Source organism: Chamaea fasciata, unplaced genomic scaffold (genome assembly GCF_029207755.1).
Source record: "Chamaea fasciata isolate MVZ Bird 193981 ecotype frontalis unplaced genomic scaffold, bChaFas1.0.hap1 SCAF_3, whole genome shotgun sequence".
NCBI lineage: Eukaryota > Metazoa > Chordata > Aves > Passeriformes > Sylviidae > Chamaea > Chamaea fasciata.
In genome coordinates, this window is record NW_027094088.1 from 107,316,677 (window position 1) to 107,334,510 (window position 17,834).

General features: G+C 39.3%; 1 protein-coding gene across 3 annotated transcripts in view; it reads right to left on the bottom strand.

Annotated features, from left to right (window-relative positions):
- ITSN2 (intersectin 2) overlaps nt 1–17,834 on the bottom strand; it is a 66,369-nt gene that overhangs the window by 13,697 nt on the left and 34,838 nt on the right. For 2 of the 3 annotated variants that reach the window (XM_066180011.1, XM_066180012.1), the window contains exons 16-27: nt 16,666–16,802; nt 15,062–15,507; nt 13,775–13,896; nt 11,855–12,030; nt 11,430–11,574; nt 10,802–11,007; nt 9,896–9,960; nt 9,076–9,242; nt 8,738–8,783; nt 8,431–8,552; nt 7,542–7,638; nt 6,519–6,710 (exon numbers count right to left, since the gene is read on the bottom strand). In XM_066180011.1, the coding sequence (XP_066036108.1) occupies nt 6,519–6,710; nt 7,542–7,638; nt 8,431–8,552; nt 8,738–8,783; nt 9,076–9,242; nt 9,896–9,960; nt 10,802–11,007; nt 11,430–11,574; nt 11,855–12,030; nt 13,775–13,896; nt 15,062–15,507; nt 16,666–16,802 (1,921 nt within the window). Of the gene's footprint in view, nt 1–1,257; nt 1,709–6,518; nt 6,711–7,541; nt 7,639–8,430; nt 8,553–8,737; nt 8,784–9,075; nt 9,243–9,895; nt 9,961–10,801; nt 11,008–11,429; nt 11,575–11,854; nt 12,031–13,774; nt 13,897–15,061; nt 15,508–16,665; nt 16,803–17,834 lie in introns of those variants that run through there. The other variant, XM_066180013.1, reaches the window with a different exon arrangement.

Here is a 17,834-nt window from a genome sequence, read left to right on the forward strand (position 1 = left end):
CACTTAAAATGTGGTTTCAGAAGGAAATCAAGTCATCTGAAATATTCAAAGGATTATCTAGAACATTATTTGCCTACAACAACATGATTTCATTCTATAACAAAATACTGGTTCAGACAAAATACATCCAGAATAAAAATCCATTTGTAGTTTTCTGTAGGCACATTGCGTAGTCCATATTGCACAGAAGACACATCTCTGAACTAAAGGGCACATATACATTATTTGATCAAGGATATTAAATACATAACATTGGATTTTGGAGAAAGGCTTTTAAATCTCTGCAACTGGATTAACCTTTTCCTGATAGTACCTTCACAACATTCATCTATATATATATATATATATATGTCTATATAGTAAACAAGCAGTTTGTTTTGTAAACATTTCTGATTGCATAAGTGACCTTTGCTGTTTCATAACCAAGTTCAGGAAATCAACTAAATTAAATACTGTGTCTAGAAATCTCTTGTTGTTACAAGAGCACAGAACTATTTAATCAGAGAAGTCATCTAGAATCAAATTAATCCTTTTATTTAAAGGGGAGTCAAGGTTACAAGTTCCTCCTTCCCTTCAAACATTACAATAAGACATGGGCAGCTCATACTGCACCGTATTTCCAACAGGCCAGGACTGAGGAGCACAGTTCCATCCTAAACCCAAATGCTCTGCCCTCACTCCAGGTTCTCTTAATGTCTCTCTCCTGGCAACACCCCTTCAGCAAGGTTACCTCTGCATTAGGCTGCTGCTCTGTTGACCAGGAGGAAGAGCAGCAGCTTTCAGACAGTACTTTAAAATCACTGCAGACCACAGCCAGAGACAAACAATTCAGTACCATGAGCTGTTTAGTAAAGAGAAGGGGCAGGGGAAGGGCCTGGTCACACAGAGGCTGTGCAAGTACTTACTGCAGCAACTAAGCACGTTTGCCAAAACTGAAAGCAAATACGAATGATCAGAATTTAAAGGAAGGAGGCTGTTTAGGGATAGAATGTATTGAGCCAAAACAACCTGAATTCCTGCTGTAGTACTACTGTGAAGGAAGAAAAAAAAAATTAAAATATCCTCCACTCTACGCCTAATAGTTCTTTCCCCTGTTAAAAAGGGTGTGAAAAGGCTGGATGGAGTGCACCGGATCTGACCCTTAGATCTTGTAGCATGTTTGTAATCACAGTAACCAGCAGCAGCAGACAGGTAGGGTTGAGCCATAAAGGCCATCCATTTTAAAAGCTCAATATGTAAGAGATTAAATCAAGTCCATTAGAACAATAATCAATGAACATTTTAATTCTGCAAAATATGTACATTACAACATTAAAAGAACACAAGTGCCCGTTCAAAACAGCTCAGATAAACTGTGCAAATAGTGGGTCTTTGTGTGTCTGCAATCCCACCATGCAAACAATAGCTTGATATGCATGCTAATGACTACGGTTATCAATCCCAAAGGAAATACTAAAGGAAACAAGAATGAACAGCAGTGAAAGCCACACAAAGACCCACTATCCTTTCTGCTTTTACAAATCAACTGAAACTGTAGATTAGAAGAAAAACCCACAAAAACCTAATTTCTTGATTGGATCTAACGTTCAAACGAAGCAAAAGGATTGTGTCAGACACGTGAGCAGGGCTGGCCACCCTGCCTCCACGCTAGTCAAACTTGGATAGTGGGTCTCTGAGGTGCTTTCACACTGGAAGACAACATTGGGTCCTAAAAAAAACAAAACAAAAAAAAAAAATGAAGGATAAAATGAACATAAATTTGAAGAGTGAAACACATGAATTCTATGGACAAAGACAGAACAACACCAAAAAGGTCAGAAAGGAATGATGAACATTCAACTTTCTGAAAACAGACATCACAAGCTTCCACCCTTGCAGTTTCATATTTTTAAACACACAGATTTAAGTACTTGTGACCAGCCATTGCTGACTCTGAAAACCCCTGCAGCTCATTAATTTGAAGAAAAAAGTTCTTCCTAAGGAAAACTTCTGTCATGTAGACTCAACACAAGGTCAAACCCTAAGGGCTTTTTTAAACGCAATGGCAAAATACCCTGAGATTTCAACAAAAACAAAATCTCTCCTGAGAAAATTCTACTGGGACATTAGAAAATCAGACAAAAACTAAACTTGTAAAGAAAAATCTCATTGGAATTTATTCATATCAGCACATAAAAATTAACCTGCTCAATTCTGTTTGAGCTTGAAAGAAATTAAAACCTTGCCTCTAGTTTTATGTATCCATGGAACAGGAGGTACCACATCCCTCAGAATCCAAGGGCTACACGGTCTGAAGAGGGACACACCTTGTGGGCAATCCAGAGACTATTCCAGACCCCAGAATTACAACCTGAAAGTGTATCAAGCCTGATTGACATTCACCAAATAGCTTTAGAAATACAAAGTCACTATGTCACTATGAAGTAAGGGATTGATTTCATTTTCATCTTTGGTAAAAGAGGTAAAATTCTGGAGCTGTTGAGTAAAATCTTAGAATAAATCATTAATCCTCATGCTAAAATATCAACGTGGAACTGCAACAGGCAACACCTCAAAGCCACTGCTACCATGAACTGTTGCTCCACAAAGAGAAGTTACTTGGCAAGAACTAGAGAACTTCAAAATGTGCTGTCCCTACACAGACACAGAAATGCACCAGCCACGAGCACGTCATCTCAGAAGTTGTTTTTTCACTGTGAACACCCCGAAAGTGAGTCAGCTTCATCCACCAGACAGTGTGGACAGGAATTACTAAAGGTCTTTTGTGCATGGAAATCAAATTCTGGAAATACAGATCCTTGTTCCAGGACTTGCCTCATGTCTCCAACGTGTCACATCTACAAGTAAGGTTTGGAAGACAAAAACGAGGTAGCTCTGGAGATATTACTACAAACAACAACCTCGAGCTCAGGCCTGAGCACCTGAAGGAGTAACTCTGATGTGTGAGGAACTGCAGCAGTGCTGGGCTATGGAAAGCAGAAAGAGTGAACAGGAAACAGTCACTACACGTAGATTAGAGTAGAAAGAACTGGCACAACATTCAGCTCTGTGAGTCTCATGGGATGAGACACCTCAGGATGAACCAGAAGCCTCTCTGCACATGGAGCACAGGTGTGCCCCCCTGGCTGAGCTGTCCAGCCCTCAGCAAGAACATCTCTCGGGGATGAACTGATCTCTAACATTAGAAGACATCTAGCAACCAAGTATGCAAACACAGCTGGAGCAGCTGTCTTCCCTCCTTACACTTCTCTCCTGCCTACCCCGCCTTCAACATCCCTTGGGAAGAATGGGAAGAGAACCTAGTAGATGCATCCTTGTCAGATGCTGGTAACACAGGAAAGACCTGACCCTTGAGATTTGATGGCTGAGATTTACCTGAGGGGAAAAAATCTCAACTGAAGAAAATAAAAGGACAAAGCTCACACTGGTCCCACGGATAAGATGACAAACCTAAAAAGGTATCTCATTGAAAAAGCCAACAAATTATAAGAGAACAAGTTTCCAAATGCAAACCAGATGAAGACTGGCCAAAATAAAATTATCTCCAGACCAGGCCACCGGGAAGAACCATGAAGTGGTAAGAGCACCATGCCTACCCTCCTTAAACACTCCTTGGAAAGGACAGGAAGAGAACCTGGCACTAGACAGGTACTGGCAACACACAAGATCTGACCCTGCATGGTTGTGCAAACACTCAAAGAACAGAAGACTGGTTCTTTATTTTAAATCTGTATTTTGAAACCTGCAGAGCCATCATATTTATTATTTATGATGGCTTTTGTGCCAACAATAGAAAAAAGCTATTAAAATGTCATCAAAACAGGAGCAAGTCTAACCACCACCACGACATTCACCAGGGACTCAACTATCCTGTGTTCTGCAATCACCACGTGTTTAAGAGACAAATCCTCAAATCTATGAAATCCTGAAGTAATTTTGTTTTTCTTTTTCTTTACTTACAGGGGTCCTATACCAGGATGTGCAGTTACACCAAAAGGAAAAGTGATTTTCTTCTGTTCACAGAGCTATGTCAGCAACCTAAGAGAAGGGACATCTCATTGACTCCAGTTCCTCCTTTTCTAGGGAAGTTTGCCATTATAGCTACAACTAATAACTCCCAGAAAAGACTCCAGACACAAAGGTCTTTAAATCTGGGGGAAAATCAGAATCTTCCTAAGCCACAAACCTATCTGAGTTAACCACATCTGCCTGCTCCCTTTCCCATACCATTACACTTGTTCTAGAAAAAACAGTGGGAAAAACTGCTATTATTCAACAGGGGCATTGTAATACTCAGATCAGCAGTTCCTTAAAATGCAACAATGCATTTTTGAAATCATATTCTGTCATATCTCAAAACTGTTCTGTAGAGGCCCACATCAACATTTCTGTGGGACAATTCCTTAGTGATTTCACAAGAATACTCATGATAGTTTCTGTACTCTGTTTAAACAAGAAAGATATTGTAAGGAAAGCCAAGGAAGTTTAAAAGTTCATTCAGGACATATTTAAACATTCCTCTGGTTACAGGAGAGGTACAGAGCAGTGACTGACTGCTCACACAACTGACCAGCAGCAGCAGCTCAGCTGAAATCTGGGAAATGGTATTTGAACAGTGCTGTGCTGGAGCTACTGAGCCATGCTGGGTTTGAGTCAGGATTTTTCCTTAAGTTCCCAAATGCCTATATCACACCAGAGTGCAAGACCAGCGCAAAACTAGTGTGTAATTAGCTTATTTGAAATACTGAGAGAATTTTCAAAAATGACAATAAATTCAACATACTCTTTGTTCACCAGTAGGTGGATTTTGCAGAACTGCTTCATAGAGTAGTTGTTAGGGAAAAGTTTAAGGGCCCGGTACAGATGACCTGGTACACATCTGCACATCATTAACCTTTGTCCAAAGCCAGTTTGATGTATATGGAAATAATCTTATTCCACATAGGGAAAACTTAATGATGTATCAGCAAACAATGAGAAAAACTTATCATCCAGAAAGTTTCCAATTACAGTGTGGTCTTAGCACAGTTTTTCATCAGTGGTTTATGTGATCACCTTGCACTTGTCACATTCAACCACATAACTTGAAATAACAACACACCTGTTGTGACAAGCTGTTACCTCTATTGGTTTTGAAAATTTCTAAGTTTTAACAATCAGCCAGAATCTTAATTTTATAGCCCATCTGGCGGAGTCTATACTGTTTCTTCAAGAATGATATTTGAAAACAAATTAAAGTTTTCAAAAAACCATTTTAATGATTTAGCTATGTCTAATCAAAGAATGTTAAGTTCCATCTAAATGCAGAAGTTTTTGACATCCCAACCACATTGGCCAGAGGCATTAAAAAAAAGCCAGAATAATATGTTACCAAAAATATGAGCTCAGAAGTAACTTAGCTAAAAAGAAAACCTCAAGAATAGTGCACACTCTCTTTTGCCCAGGAACCATAACAAGCTACCCAGGGAAAATATTTTAATTTTTCAACCCAAGCTGTACCTTCACTATGAGTTTGTGAATTTTTGTGTAAGAACATGACTATGTGATCAAATCTGAAGTGCAGACTGATCCTACACAGTAGCTATAGGCTAATAAGAGTGAGGCTCAGCCAGATTTCCAGATGGGTGTCTTTATTCCAAGAGAAGTCCAAACACTGTCTAGAGAAAAACAGCAAGTGAAGGGACAAGGCCTGTTGTGTCAAAGGAGCAACTCTGGCATCATGGTATGTTCCCAAACCCACTGGGCTGATGTAAAAGTTGGTTTAATCACAGGATGAAAAGCTGAAGGAGTGAAAATTGTGCTAAATTTCTCTGTGAGGAGGATATTCTCTGGGGACAGGGGCCAAAAAACAGGGTGTGTGTAGGGGAAAACCAGAAACCTTTACTGCGTTTATGTGCAAAAGGCAGAGTAGATGTTGACTGTCAGGTGTACAGTTTAGGATTCAGTTCTCAGCCTGCTGCTGGTAATTTTCACCTCAGCCTATATCCTGACATATATCTTGTTTCTCAGGACTGGATGACAGCTGGAATGCTGGGAGCTGGGACAAGCATATTTAGGATAGGACAGACCACTTGCTAATGCCAAAATCTTTTGCCTATCCCTTTTTGTGGGTATTTTTACTTAACTCATATGTATGTTAAAATTACTACAGCACTTCCTTATTTTACAAAACTTGAGCACGTTGTGTACTTGCAGTGTGCCTGCACTGCTTCCCAGTCCATGGTAGTTATCTACATCTTGTTGGAAGGAGAACTCCTACCCAATCCAGTATTTTTAGCTCACCCTACAGCACTCCTGCTATCCTACACTGGCTGGTTGGTAAGGTGCTGGTTGTTTGTAGGCTAACTAGAAAAGGGTTTAAAGTACCTTGTACTATAATAAAGTATTTAAAGAAAGAGTACTTGAAGTACTAATCAATTCAGCTGATGCCTGGAACTCCAAATTCCAGACACAGAGAAGAACAGCAGTGCACCTTTGAAATGAAGTGATAAAATTAATCAAAAATAGAGGTTGCTTACACTGCTGACTTGGATCGGAATCTGTGGTCATCTTCACATAGTTTGAGGGGAAGAGACCTGTTACACCATTGATTTCTCCTTGCCACCAGTCAGCATCATCTTTGTTCAGCACATTAATCAGCTGCCCCTTGGAGAAACTGAGCTCGTCCTCGTTGTTCGCCGTGTAGTCGTACATGGCTATCACCTGACACACTGTGAAGGAAAGAAGAGTAGAGTAGAGTTATGCCAGTATTAAAACTGTTTCCTCAGTGTTTTACAAAACCACAGGAAAGAAACAACCATTTCACATGCACTGTTGCATAAGAAAAATGCCACATGATTTTATCTTGATACAGAATTGTCTTCCCTTTTCTTTTCCTTTTTTAAAATTGAGCCAGCCAGTAATTCTTATTTCCATTTTATATATTTGTGAACATTTATAATGAATGGACTGCATCTACTGGCCTTCTAAAATCTTTAAAATGCAATCAAGTATGCTTCCCTCTTTTACTGGCTCAAAAGAGAGTGAGTTTGATTATCTTACTGCAGAAACTTGTGAGGAAAATGTGGCAGAGGAAGAGGAAACATGCATTAACTAATCATGGGTTGCTGCTTTAGTTACAGGGAAGTTTTGTCCAGTAAAATTCAGGAAATTGTTGTATAAGCAACTCATAGCTGTGGAGAACAGCATAATTTAAGCACACAGAAGCAAAAAAGCTCCTTTTCTGTGAAATAACCTCATTTGTACCCGACCATTCAAATGGAAAAACCTAGAAATAACCTGAATATTTGCTTAGTCTCCCTCTTTGTAAGGAGCAGTGCATGTAATTCCACATGGTTTGCCAATGTTTGCTAGCTCTCTCTAAGATTTTTGCTAGCACTTGGAAACATGGAGTTTCCAGATGAGAAGAGTATGCTTTAGAGCAACCATCAAAATTAAAAAGCCCAGAAGATGGATGCTGACCCTCACAGATGCATGAACAACTGAAATAGTTACATAAAATCCTGAAAGAAATATAAAGTCTTTTTTTTCTTTTTTTTCACCTGAGGGAGCAGCTGAAGCGGTTCTTTCACTGCTTGGACCCAGTAGCTTCACATGGCTGGCAGGGAACCATCCCTTCTGTCTCTTTTTCCCTCTTGCCTGTAAATGGTTATAACGGTTATTACACAATTGAAAAACTGAATACTCCTTAGACTGGAAAAAAAAAAGCCACAAATACATCACAGAATTTTGCCAACAAAAGACAAGAAGTCTGGGTTCTAAACAGCTACTGAATCAATCTCACAAGATAAAAATCTGACTAAAGCATAGAACAATGCAATTCAGATAAAGCTGCACCCTAATATGTTCATCCAAATGTCTAAAGTGAGATTTCAGAGTACAACTCAATTGCAGGGCTGAAAATTTGTTCTATGAATATTCCACCCATGCCTCATATCCAGAGTCTCTAATGAGGTCAAGGGCACTTTTACAAGACATTCTTCTTAAATCTAGGTGGGGAAGGGAGAGAAGTGGGAACAGCACCTTTGCATTAAACAAGCTTCCAACTCCAGCTTCCAAACCCACCTGTTCTTTCATTAGAATAACTTTAATGTTTCCCCAATTAAATCCTACCCAATTAAATAGCTGTCAACTTGTCTCTTCCTCCTCCCACATGTTAATCAACGGTTTTACTATTTTATGTGACCAAGAAAATTGACTCTAAAAAAACCATAAAACCCCCAGCAACCCAATGTTTAAAAAAGCCAACCAACCCAATCTAACAAACAAAAAAAAATACCACCACACAGCTTTTCTTCCCCTTTGGCAAGATGAAAATAACTTTCTGACCAGCTTTTATATAACTCTATACTTTGTTGTTTTTTTGAATTAAACCCGAGAGCATCTCCTTGCCATTCATGAAGTCACAATCATTTCTCCTTGAATCACTACCTGCAACTCTCCTTGCCACCATCCACTGGCATTTTTCTTCAGAATAAGTATCAGCTGTCCTGGAGCGAGACTGAGCTGTTCAGTTCCTGATGCAGCATAGGCAGTAGTAACCTGAGCGATTTCTGGAAAGGAAACAGTAATTGCATTTGTTCTTTTCTCACTGCAGTAACAGCTGGATTCACAGAAATATCCTGGTACATGACTTGCAGCTAAGAAATCAGCCACCATTAAAACACTGCTATGAACCCAAATGCTCAGAGTTACTTAAGAAACAGTCTTAAATGTTAAAAGGTTATCACACACTTACCGGGTTTCTTATTTATTGTTCCAGTTTTGCCAGCATAGCTAGAAGCCTATAAAGACAAAACAACAACCTCCTTTAATGTGCAATAAAACCAGTACAGTTTACACTAAAAGCACATGGAGATTTTAACTTACAACCTGTATTCAACACAACACCATCCTGTACAGAGAGAGAGAGGCAGTGTGACACTGGCTACAGCTCTGATTTAGCACTCAAGCTAAGGATTTTCTTTTCTGTCAAGCACATTAACCTCTGCTCAAAATCCCTGTCTAAGAGCTGGGTGCCAACAGAATAAAACTGAGAGAAAATATCGCGTGTAAATTCTCACAGCGTGAACTCACGTCTGGATCTTTTGGCCTGACGTAATTGGAGGGGAAGATTCCAGTCCTGTTATCAATGCTCCCGGTCCACCACTCCCCTTCCTTCTGGGTCACCAGGATCTCCTCACCTTCCATGAACGTCAGGTCACCGGGCTCAGAGCTCGAGTACGGATAGAGGGCAATGTACTCTGTGCAGAGAGCACACAACAGCTTCAGATGGGCACAGAGGAACATCAGATAAAGGGATACCAGCATTCTCCAGTGTGCTCAAACAGGGATCATAACTGTGTTCATAACAGGGATCATACCTTCACAGGTCTGTGAACTGACCTGTCTACCTGCTTGACTGTAATCCCATTTACTCTTACAGGTATGCAACTTTGTAATGAAAAAACACAGGTGCAATTAAAGTATAATCAGGGAAGCATGGAGATACACTAGAATTTTTTCTCCAGTAATACCTGTTTTCTCTATTTCTTACTGATTGTAAGAGAATGATCCACATTCAGGAGATTAAAAATCTTTTCCCATGTCTTTACAGAGCAGCATAACACAGTAGAGAACAGCAGGAAGAGAACTCTGCTTATGGGTTTTCAGAAATATATTCATGTTCGAGCAGAAGTCTTAATAACAGAACCTCTGCCTATACTCACCCTGAATTACTTACAACCTTGAGTTCCTATTTTAGAACTCTTGTATCAACAGCTGAACATTTGCACTGTGTCTTTTGGACAAGCACTTAAAGTGCTGCTCAGAAACTCCTCACAAACTGAACTATATTTACAAGTCATTAAGCAGAACCAGACTCTAGCATTAGCTGGCATTTTTCAGGCTGTCTTACCCTCTCCTGCTGGGTAACTCTGGGTATTAGGCCTTTTGTTTACAGCTGCATAAATAGCTTCTGGTCTGCAGAAAAAAGGAAAAAAAAAAAAAAAAAACAAAAAACCAACAACTTTGTGTTACCAAGAGGCTAATCAAGAGCAAATCTCACAATTCACATGAGACTAAGATTACTTTGGTTATATCAGAGCTGGTACTGACTCTGAATTAACTGCAAAGACTTCCCTGAATATCAAACAGTGCCAAGTATTACTGATATTTGATATATTTATGGCAACCAAGAGCACACCACTTAAAAAAAATCATGTGATAAAAGGGAAGAGATACATTCACAAATTACGTTATTCAAAAGAAGTAAATTAAAGATTTTGACTAAATTCTCTTATTCTAAAGAATTTCTAGGAAGTTTTAACAGAATGCATGAACAGAACAATTTACACACAGTGGTGCAGCCATCCCAGCAGTAACCAGACTTTACCTTAACAGCTACCCTGAAGCATTAGAACAGACATAATGATCTTTTCAAGTGAAGAAAAACACACTACTGCTCTGTGCAGAGCTTACAATTACTTTTGGGTGACTTAAAAATTGGCACCTTTAGAGGCAGAATGCAACTGCACTGCAAGAGAGGAGACTTGGTAACAGCAAAAAGTCTGGCACTTGATTAATAATCAAACACCACTGATGTTTCACAGCACTCAGCCTAGCAAGACTGTCTATGGTTACACAGCAGTGAGCCCAACATTACTTGACTTGCCAGAATGAAATAATAAAAGCCTAAAATGACACAGTGTAAATTCTAAATGGCATTTATGTTCTGCACACTAAAGCACTGCAAGAACTTTGCACTCAAAACCACCTCTTTTTGCAAACTGCTGAATAAAACAACAGCAAAAGTCACACTTACTCCTCTTTCTTGGTTTCACTCCCAGGTAAGAGCTTGACATAGGACTTTGGAAACCAACCCCTTCCTCCATGTACCTCTCCAAACCACCAGTTCTCCTGCTGCTCCAGGACAGTGATGATGTCATTCTTTGAAAAATTCAAGTGGTTATCTTTTTTTGCAGTCCAAGAGCAAAGTGCTTGTGCTTTTAGGTTCTCTACAGGCTGCCCCTGTAAGACAAAGTGATGGTGGTTGACAACACTGCCCCAAACTGGTTCAATTGCTAAAAAAAGCCACTGGTGTATCTTTTATTGAAGTTTAAGCAGCTTCATTCCTAAGTGATGGGTGAATAACTTTGTTTACATCAATGCACGCATGCAACTCAGTTTCTTATTTGTTAGAAATATCTTCTGTGTCTAATTATAGGTGAAAATGATTTTAGAATGAAGAATGATGAGTCCTCTTGCTCAGTAGTCCCTGGAAATAGATGGAATTATATCAATGCACACTAGTAGAATATTTACACGAGCTTCTTTATCCTCCAGCTTTTTCAGTGCACCCAGCATTAGCAAAATTGTGTGGTGTTCTTGTTTTTCTTTAAATGATTTTCATTAACATGAATCTGAAATACAGCAAGTTCTGCACAAGGTACCTGTCCATGAATGGGTGAAACAGATCCAGGGGACACAGTGCGAGTAAAAGCTGATTTCTGCTGCCAGGCTGTGTTAACGTTCAGGCTGGAAAAGGGGATGTTTTGGTAATCGGACTCCTCTGCAGATTTACTTGGTGAAAGTGGTCTGCAAATCGAACATAAGGTGTATTTATCAAATTACAACTTTTATTTAGAAAGTACCTCAAGCAGAGAACTTTTTAACATCTATAAAACTGATATTCTGTACAATGTAAAGCAGACTATCAAATACTTAAATTTTCCAAGCTAAGACTTTTAAGAAGGTTCTTCAATAAGTTTTCTGCCTCTGTATTTTAAAAACAAGCACCAAATGAAACTATCCAGCACATTATGTGCTAGCTAAATTTAGAAAAAGCAATTGAAACACAAACATATCAACAACTCACTCTGAAGCAGCTGAGGTAGTAGATAAAGATACTGAAGGAGGAAGTAAGGCTTTCTTAGGAGATAAAGCTTTTTCTCCTTCTGGTATTTTTTCTACATAATTGCACGGAAACCAACCAAAATGTCCTTGAAAACTTCCATAAAGCCAACCAGGCTCTCCCACAGTTTTTTCATCAACCTATGGACAGGAGGAGAAACACAAAAAAAACAGAATTAGCAGCATGAAACAAGCAGGGTACCTGCTGCGTCAGCACCTGCTGGCTCTCTGACCTGAACAGGATCAGCATTTTCACTCTGCCCTGCCAGAACTGAGCTCATTTTGCCCTGTGATGACGCAGTTGCCCTGGTTTCAGACACAGGTACAGACAGACCTCAGGGACCCTGCACCCCTTCAAACAGGCCCCAGGCATGCACACGGGGATCATGCAGTGCCTCTGAGCCACTCCGTCCTGCCAAAAATGCCAGTGCATTGTGCTTGATTCTGCTGAATGTGCAGCCAAGGGGCAGGGGCTGGTGAGCCCAGCAGAGCAGGAAACAACTGCTGCTGTTCTGCTCACAGATATAATTAACTCTGTCAGCTGACTGTGTCCAAAACACATCCAAAAATTCTATTATTTACTATGTGATTAAGTACAGAGCATCCTTAAACATTCACAGCAATACTGAAGCTTCCATTATGCTGCAAATTAGCCAGTTAGTGAAAATTGGCTAGAAATTAGCAGCCCATCAAATAATATCAGCTGGTTAGCATAGCTGGGGTTTGGGATGCAAGAGGAGGAGGAGGAGGAGGAGGAGGTGGCAGCAGCTGTTAGCCTATTTCTGAAATCAGTTATCAGCACTTAAATGATACAATTACAGCTGAGAGGGAAGTCAAAGCAAAACCTACTTCTCTTGTTCCCTATTCCATGGTTCATTGGTAGAAAAATGCAAATAAATGCTTTAACACTGTCAAACTGAAAGCTAATTTAGTCAAGTGTTTTAATATTTTGCACCACATTGCTTTATAAATTCTTCCTTATCACCTACTTGTATCACTTACAGTCTGAATGAGGAGAAACCACACATACTTATACATTAGAAACTGCATTACCACGGTTGTAAATCAGTTTTCACACATTCACCTGCAGGCAAAGACTTTCAAACAAGTGCTAATAACTAATATACATGAAATAACACAGATTTCAGCTGAGATGCCACAAGACATTTCCAATCTTATGGTCCTGCTGTAATATTATAGACAGCAAATTCAGCGAAGTGCTACAATAAATGGCCACAGAATAAATTACTCTGTCTGTGTGAGGAAGGATTGATAAAGGACCACTCAAAAAGAGAATCACAGATTCATAGCGTGGTTTGGGTTGAAAGGGATCTTAAAGATCACCTGGTTCCACCCCCCCTGGCAGGGGCAGGGACACCCTGTACTAGACCAGGTTGCTCAGACAGGCAGAAATCTCTGTTAAGAATACACTGGAAAACAGTATTAAGATTCAAAAGAACCTTTCACATCTACTTGTTAAATAACTAATTTGATTTTAATTGAAATGTCATCAATAAATAATACATGTCTCTATTTACCATGCTCATATTTCAAGCAAACACTCAGAAGCCAACTTGTACATGTGTAATGAACTGCAACAACTACATTGATTCTGATTTACTAATTTTAGAAAGTTTATGTTTAACATTTACTGTTCTTGTATTCAAAGAGATTGTCAACATATCTAGGATATGTAAAACTCAGAGAAATATTTTGGCTGAACTAATCCCAATTTCACCTGTTTAAAAAAAAAATAAAGCAGCAATCCAATTTAAATTTTAAGTAAACCTTAAAATACATTAATGCAGTGCTTTTGACTTTGTGCATCTCAAGGCTCGAGAAAAGGGTTAATTTTTGAAAGTTAAGTGTGAACAGCAAATCTTACCTGAATTATATCTCCAGTATTAAAGCTCATCTCATCGTGGTTCCTTGCCTCAAATGGATACAAAGCTCGGTAATTCACCAAGGCAATGGAATTCCTCGACTCTGCAGCACCAACTGCATTGCCTGGAAGGTAAGAAAACAGTTACCACTGACACAGCTGAGAGACAAACACTCAGTTGGAGCCCCATCATTCTGAGCAACTGGTAGGAATATCAATTCTTGGCCCAGACACTGTGCAGGTCTCAGGAGATAACCAGGGCATCACTTTAACACACCAATCATGGAAATGTAACTGAGACAACAAAATGCATTGATTTCTGCAGTGAAGAAATCATAAAAATACAGAATGGGTTGGGCTGGAAGGGATCTTAAAGGTCATTTAGTTCCAATCCCCTGCCACAGGCAGGGGCATTTTTATCTTCTCCTCTTTCCTTGCCACACTGCTCTGGCTAAGCCAGTGCTTTAATAAAGCCTCATTTAACACCACTATAATATTTCAAGCTGAAAAGATCCCACTGTTGCAACAATAAGTATTCAGCAGCATGTGTGAAGATTTTATTTAGAAACCTATAATAGCAAAATATCACAATTTCTATTTTCTTTGCATCTCCATTCTCCAAGTCACTGCCTGGTGTTGCAAACAGGGAATGTTTTACAAGGTTTAGCTGAGGTGTGCAAATATCTTTCAGCCCTGTTCTAATCTGATTCTTGCTGAACTCTGTGAGAAAAGTGGCTAATAAAAACTGACAAGAATTAATGAAGGATGAAATCAAATGTGCCTTTAGTAAACATATTGTTAAAGCTCTGTTTAACCAAATCCCACAACTAGCGTTAGGTCAAGTCATTCAGTTCTTTGCTTTTTTCATCTGAGGCATTGAGTAATGCAAAAATAAACTACATTTCACTGTTAATAAATCACTTTTCTGAGCGTTACCTGCCCATCTCTCATCAATGAACAAACCCCCTCCATTTTAGCATTCCATTTTAAGGAAAGAAAGTGCAAGCCCTAGGAAAAACTTAAAATATTACTATTCCCATCAACTGCTCTTTGTTGACCATGATCACTAGTAGATTTGTCAGCAGTCACAGGTGCTGAAAACTGATAGAAGTAACTTAAGTTCATAAGATCATTTATAACTGACAAAAGACATGAAACATTACAGGATTTTTTAAATTGTATCTTAGGCAAGAAGTCTGCAATAGAGTCACATCAATAATAGTACACCTGAAGAGTGAAATAACACTCAGGAAAGAAAAAGTCCAAAAGTCTTAATGATTTTGAGATTACCTTCATTTTTCCAGGGTGGCTTAAGATTTTTCCCCTCTGTTGGCTTCAATAGATCTGCAAACTTTTCATTTATGTTTATTTTAGAAGTGTGTTTATCCACCTCTTGAGAGTTGGTTGCTTCTTTTATCTTTTTTATCTCCTCGTTCTGCTTGCGCCTCTCCTCAGCTTCTTTTGCTATTTGTTCTTGCTTTCTTTTATCTTCTTCCACTTGCCTCTGCCTTTGTTGTTCCACCTCCCTCAGGACTGTGGCTTGTCTATTTTTCTCCTCCTCTGCAAGAAGCTGTTGTTTGTTTTCCCTTTCTCTCATCATGGCAGCTGCTTCTTCAGCTTTCAGCTTTTCCTGGACTTTTTCCTGCATTCGTTCTTCCTCCAATCGCTTCTTTTTCTCTTCCTCTTCTCTTCGGATATTTTCCTGCCATCGGTTCTCCTTCTCCCGTTTGGCGTTCCTGGAAGAAAGGAATGAGAGAGGTAAGAGAACATCAATAGAAAAATGAATGAGATTGTGCTCCTACAGTAGTCAGTGACACTTCCCAGCAAAACTGAGTTTATGACATTGATCACTCTGCTCTCAGGGTCGTCAGCTCTGCCACAGATCATAGCTTAACATGGGTGCCAGTGTATTCCACATAAAAATAACAAATGGATTAAAATTCAAGAATTTGAATCTATCACCTGTGCAGTGCCTTCAGGAGCACTTCTGTCCACCTGCATCCTGATGAGCAAGAACTGATTTGATAATTGAACCAAGCTGGATTTAAACTCTCCAGCAAGGCGGTATCCAGATCTCCTGACTGGAAACAATGACTGCCAAAGAGATTAATTTCACTCAGGTACATAGATAAAAATAGCCTTTGCATACTGATCTTGGCAGCTTGGTATTTTTGCCTTCAGCAGTTGCAATCTATCCAATGTGCTTATCCCTGCCAGGACCACACTGCAGCAGACAGGATCTGGAAACCTGACTGTATTCTCCATAACTATTCAGATGTTATCCTATGCCTCAGCTGTCTAAAGAAGTTAGTATCCAATTCAACACAATATTTTAGCTGTCAAGACCTTTCTTCTGAAGAAAGAGGACCTAACCCTTTGGGCCATCTTCTTAAAAATGTCTAGATAAGACCTTTTCATGCATTCCCTGTGGGATATCCACTCCTCTGATGGGCATTTTAGTGTTTCCAAGTACATGGCAGGATCCAGTAGGAGCTGTACAGCAATGCTGTTACTTCATCACACAGCTGTGTCCAACCAAAAATTAACAGGCTATCACCACACATACGGCACATGGTTCTCTCAAACAGACTGTCACAAATGTTATGAAACTGTCACACACAGAAAAACGCTGTCATGAGCAAAGCCCACGAATCACCCACTCTACAAGGTCACTAGCCCTGTTTCTTTAGTCAAATCAAGTATAAATCATTGAAACTCTCAAATTCAAACCCTCTTACATGAGTGGTACTCCACATAAAATGCTTCCTCTGAGGCAACCACTGGGATGTATTTTTACATTAAAACTATAGGTCTTGTCTTAAAAGTCACAACAGCTTTTGTTTTATTATTCTGATTTAAGAACTGCAGCACTGATACACTCAAGCCACAGTTACCTTGCAGCCTCATCTTCCAGTCGCTTCTTCTGTGCAAGTTCAGCTCTTCTTTTTTGTACCTCTCTTATTTTGTCCTGTTTGATCCTGTGGAGTTGCTCCAAGGCTAATTGCTGTGTGCTGTAACTTTCCCTCAGGTCCTAGGGAGGGAACAATGGAATATATAAATGGGAATAAAGCCAATCTTTGAGAAAAGCATCCAGGCATTTAATGCTTTTTCAACCAAGTTTTAATACAAATGGCCAAAGTAGTATTAAGTTATTAATAGTCCTTGGAGGTCACTGCAAAGAAAGTCAAATCAACAGAGGTATAAAAGGAGATGGCAGGTTTGCAAAGTCTGTGATGTAATTTGGGCTTTCAAAGAGCCCTTCCAGTCCTACACCTGCTGGAAATGCCAAATATGACACAGGGGGGAAGATACAAAACTGAGTGTTCAAACACATTACTGAAGGCAGTGAATTTTATTTTAAGTAACTACAAGAGGAAGATTTCAGCTGAAAGACAACACTGTACCATAACCTGAGAAAGCAACCTTCAGTAGGGTGCTCACCCTTGATGCTTCCTGAGTGATCAGTCCCATGTTTAAACCAGAAAAACTTCTTAAATATAGTCAGCAGTCTAACCACTGTGGGAAACCACTGCTTAAAGACACTTAACTCTGACTGGACTTTTCCTGTACTTGTAAACTTCTCAATTTTAGTCTTTTCCTTTTTGAACACATCCTTCAATTCCTATTCCACTTCCCTCTGATAACAATCTTTTTTTGCAAGCAAAAAAATCAGCATGAATCTTTTGGATAATTAAATAACTAAATTTAAACAGACTGAAAAAAATCAACAATAATAAAATTACTTTAGATTGTACTTCACTATGTTGCAAAACATCTCTAAGATACTTCAGACTTTTTTTTAGGAATCCTGCTGATACACATTGAGCAATGCAACAGGTAAACCCTGACTTTTTGTATCTGATCTCATAAATACAAATAAAGCAATTAAGAATGAATCATTCCCACTAGAGTATGCACCTCTACCAATAATCATGTTGCCTAAGAGATATGGTGCAATTTATATGACAAAGGCAAGATAAGAAGATTGCTGTGTCACTGGAAGTCTCTGTAGCAACAAACTAAATCAAGCAATTGACTACAATTTTTTCTCAAATATATTCAG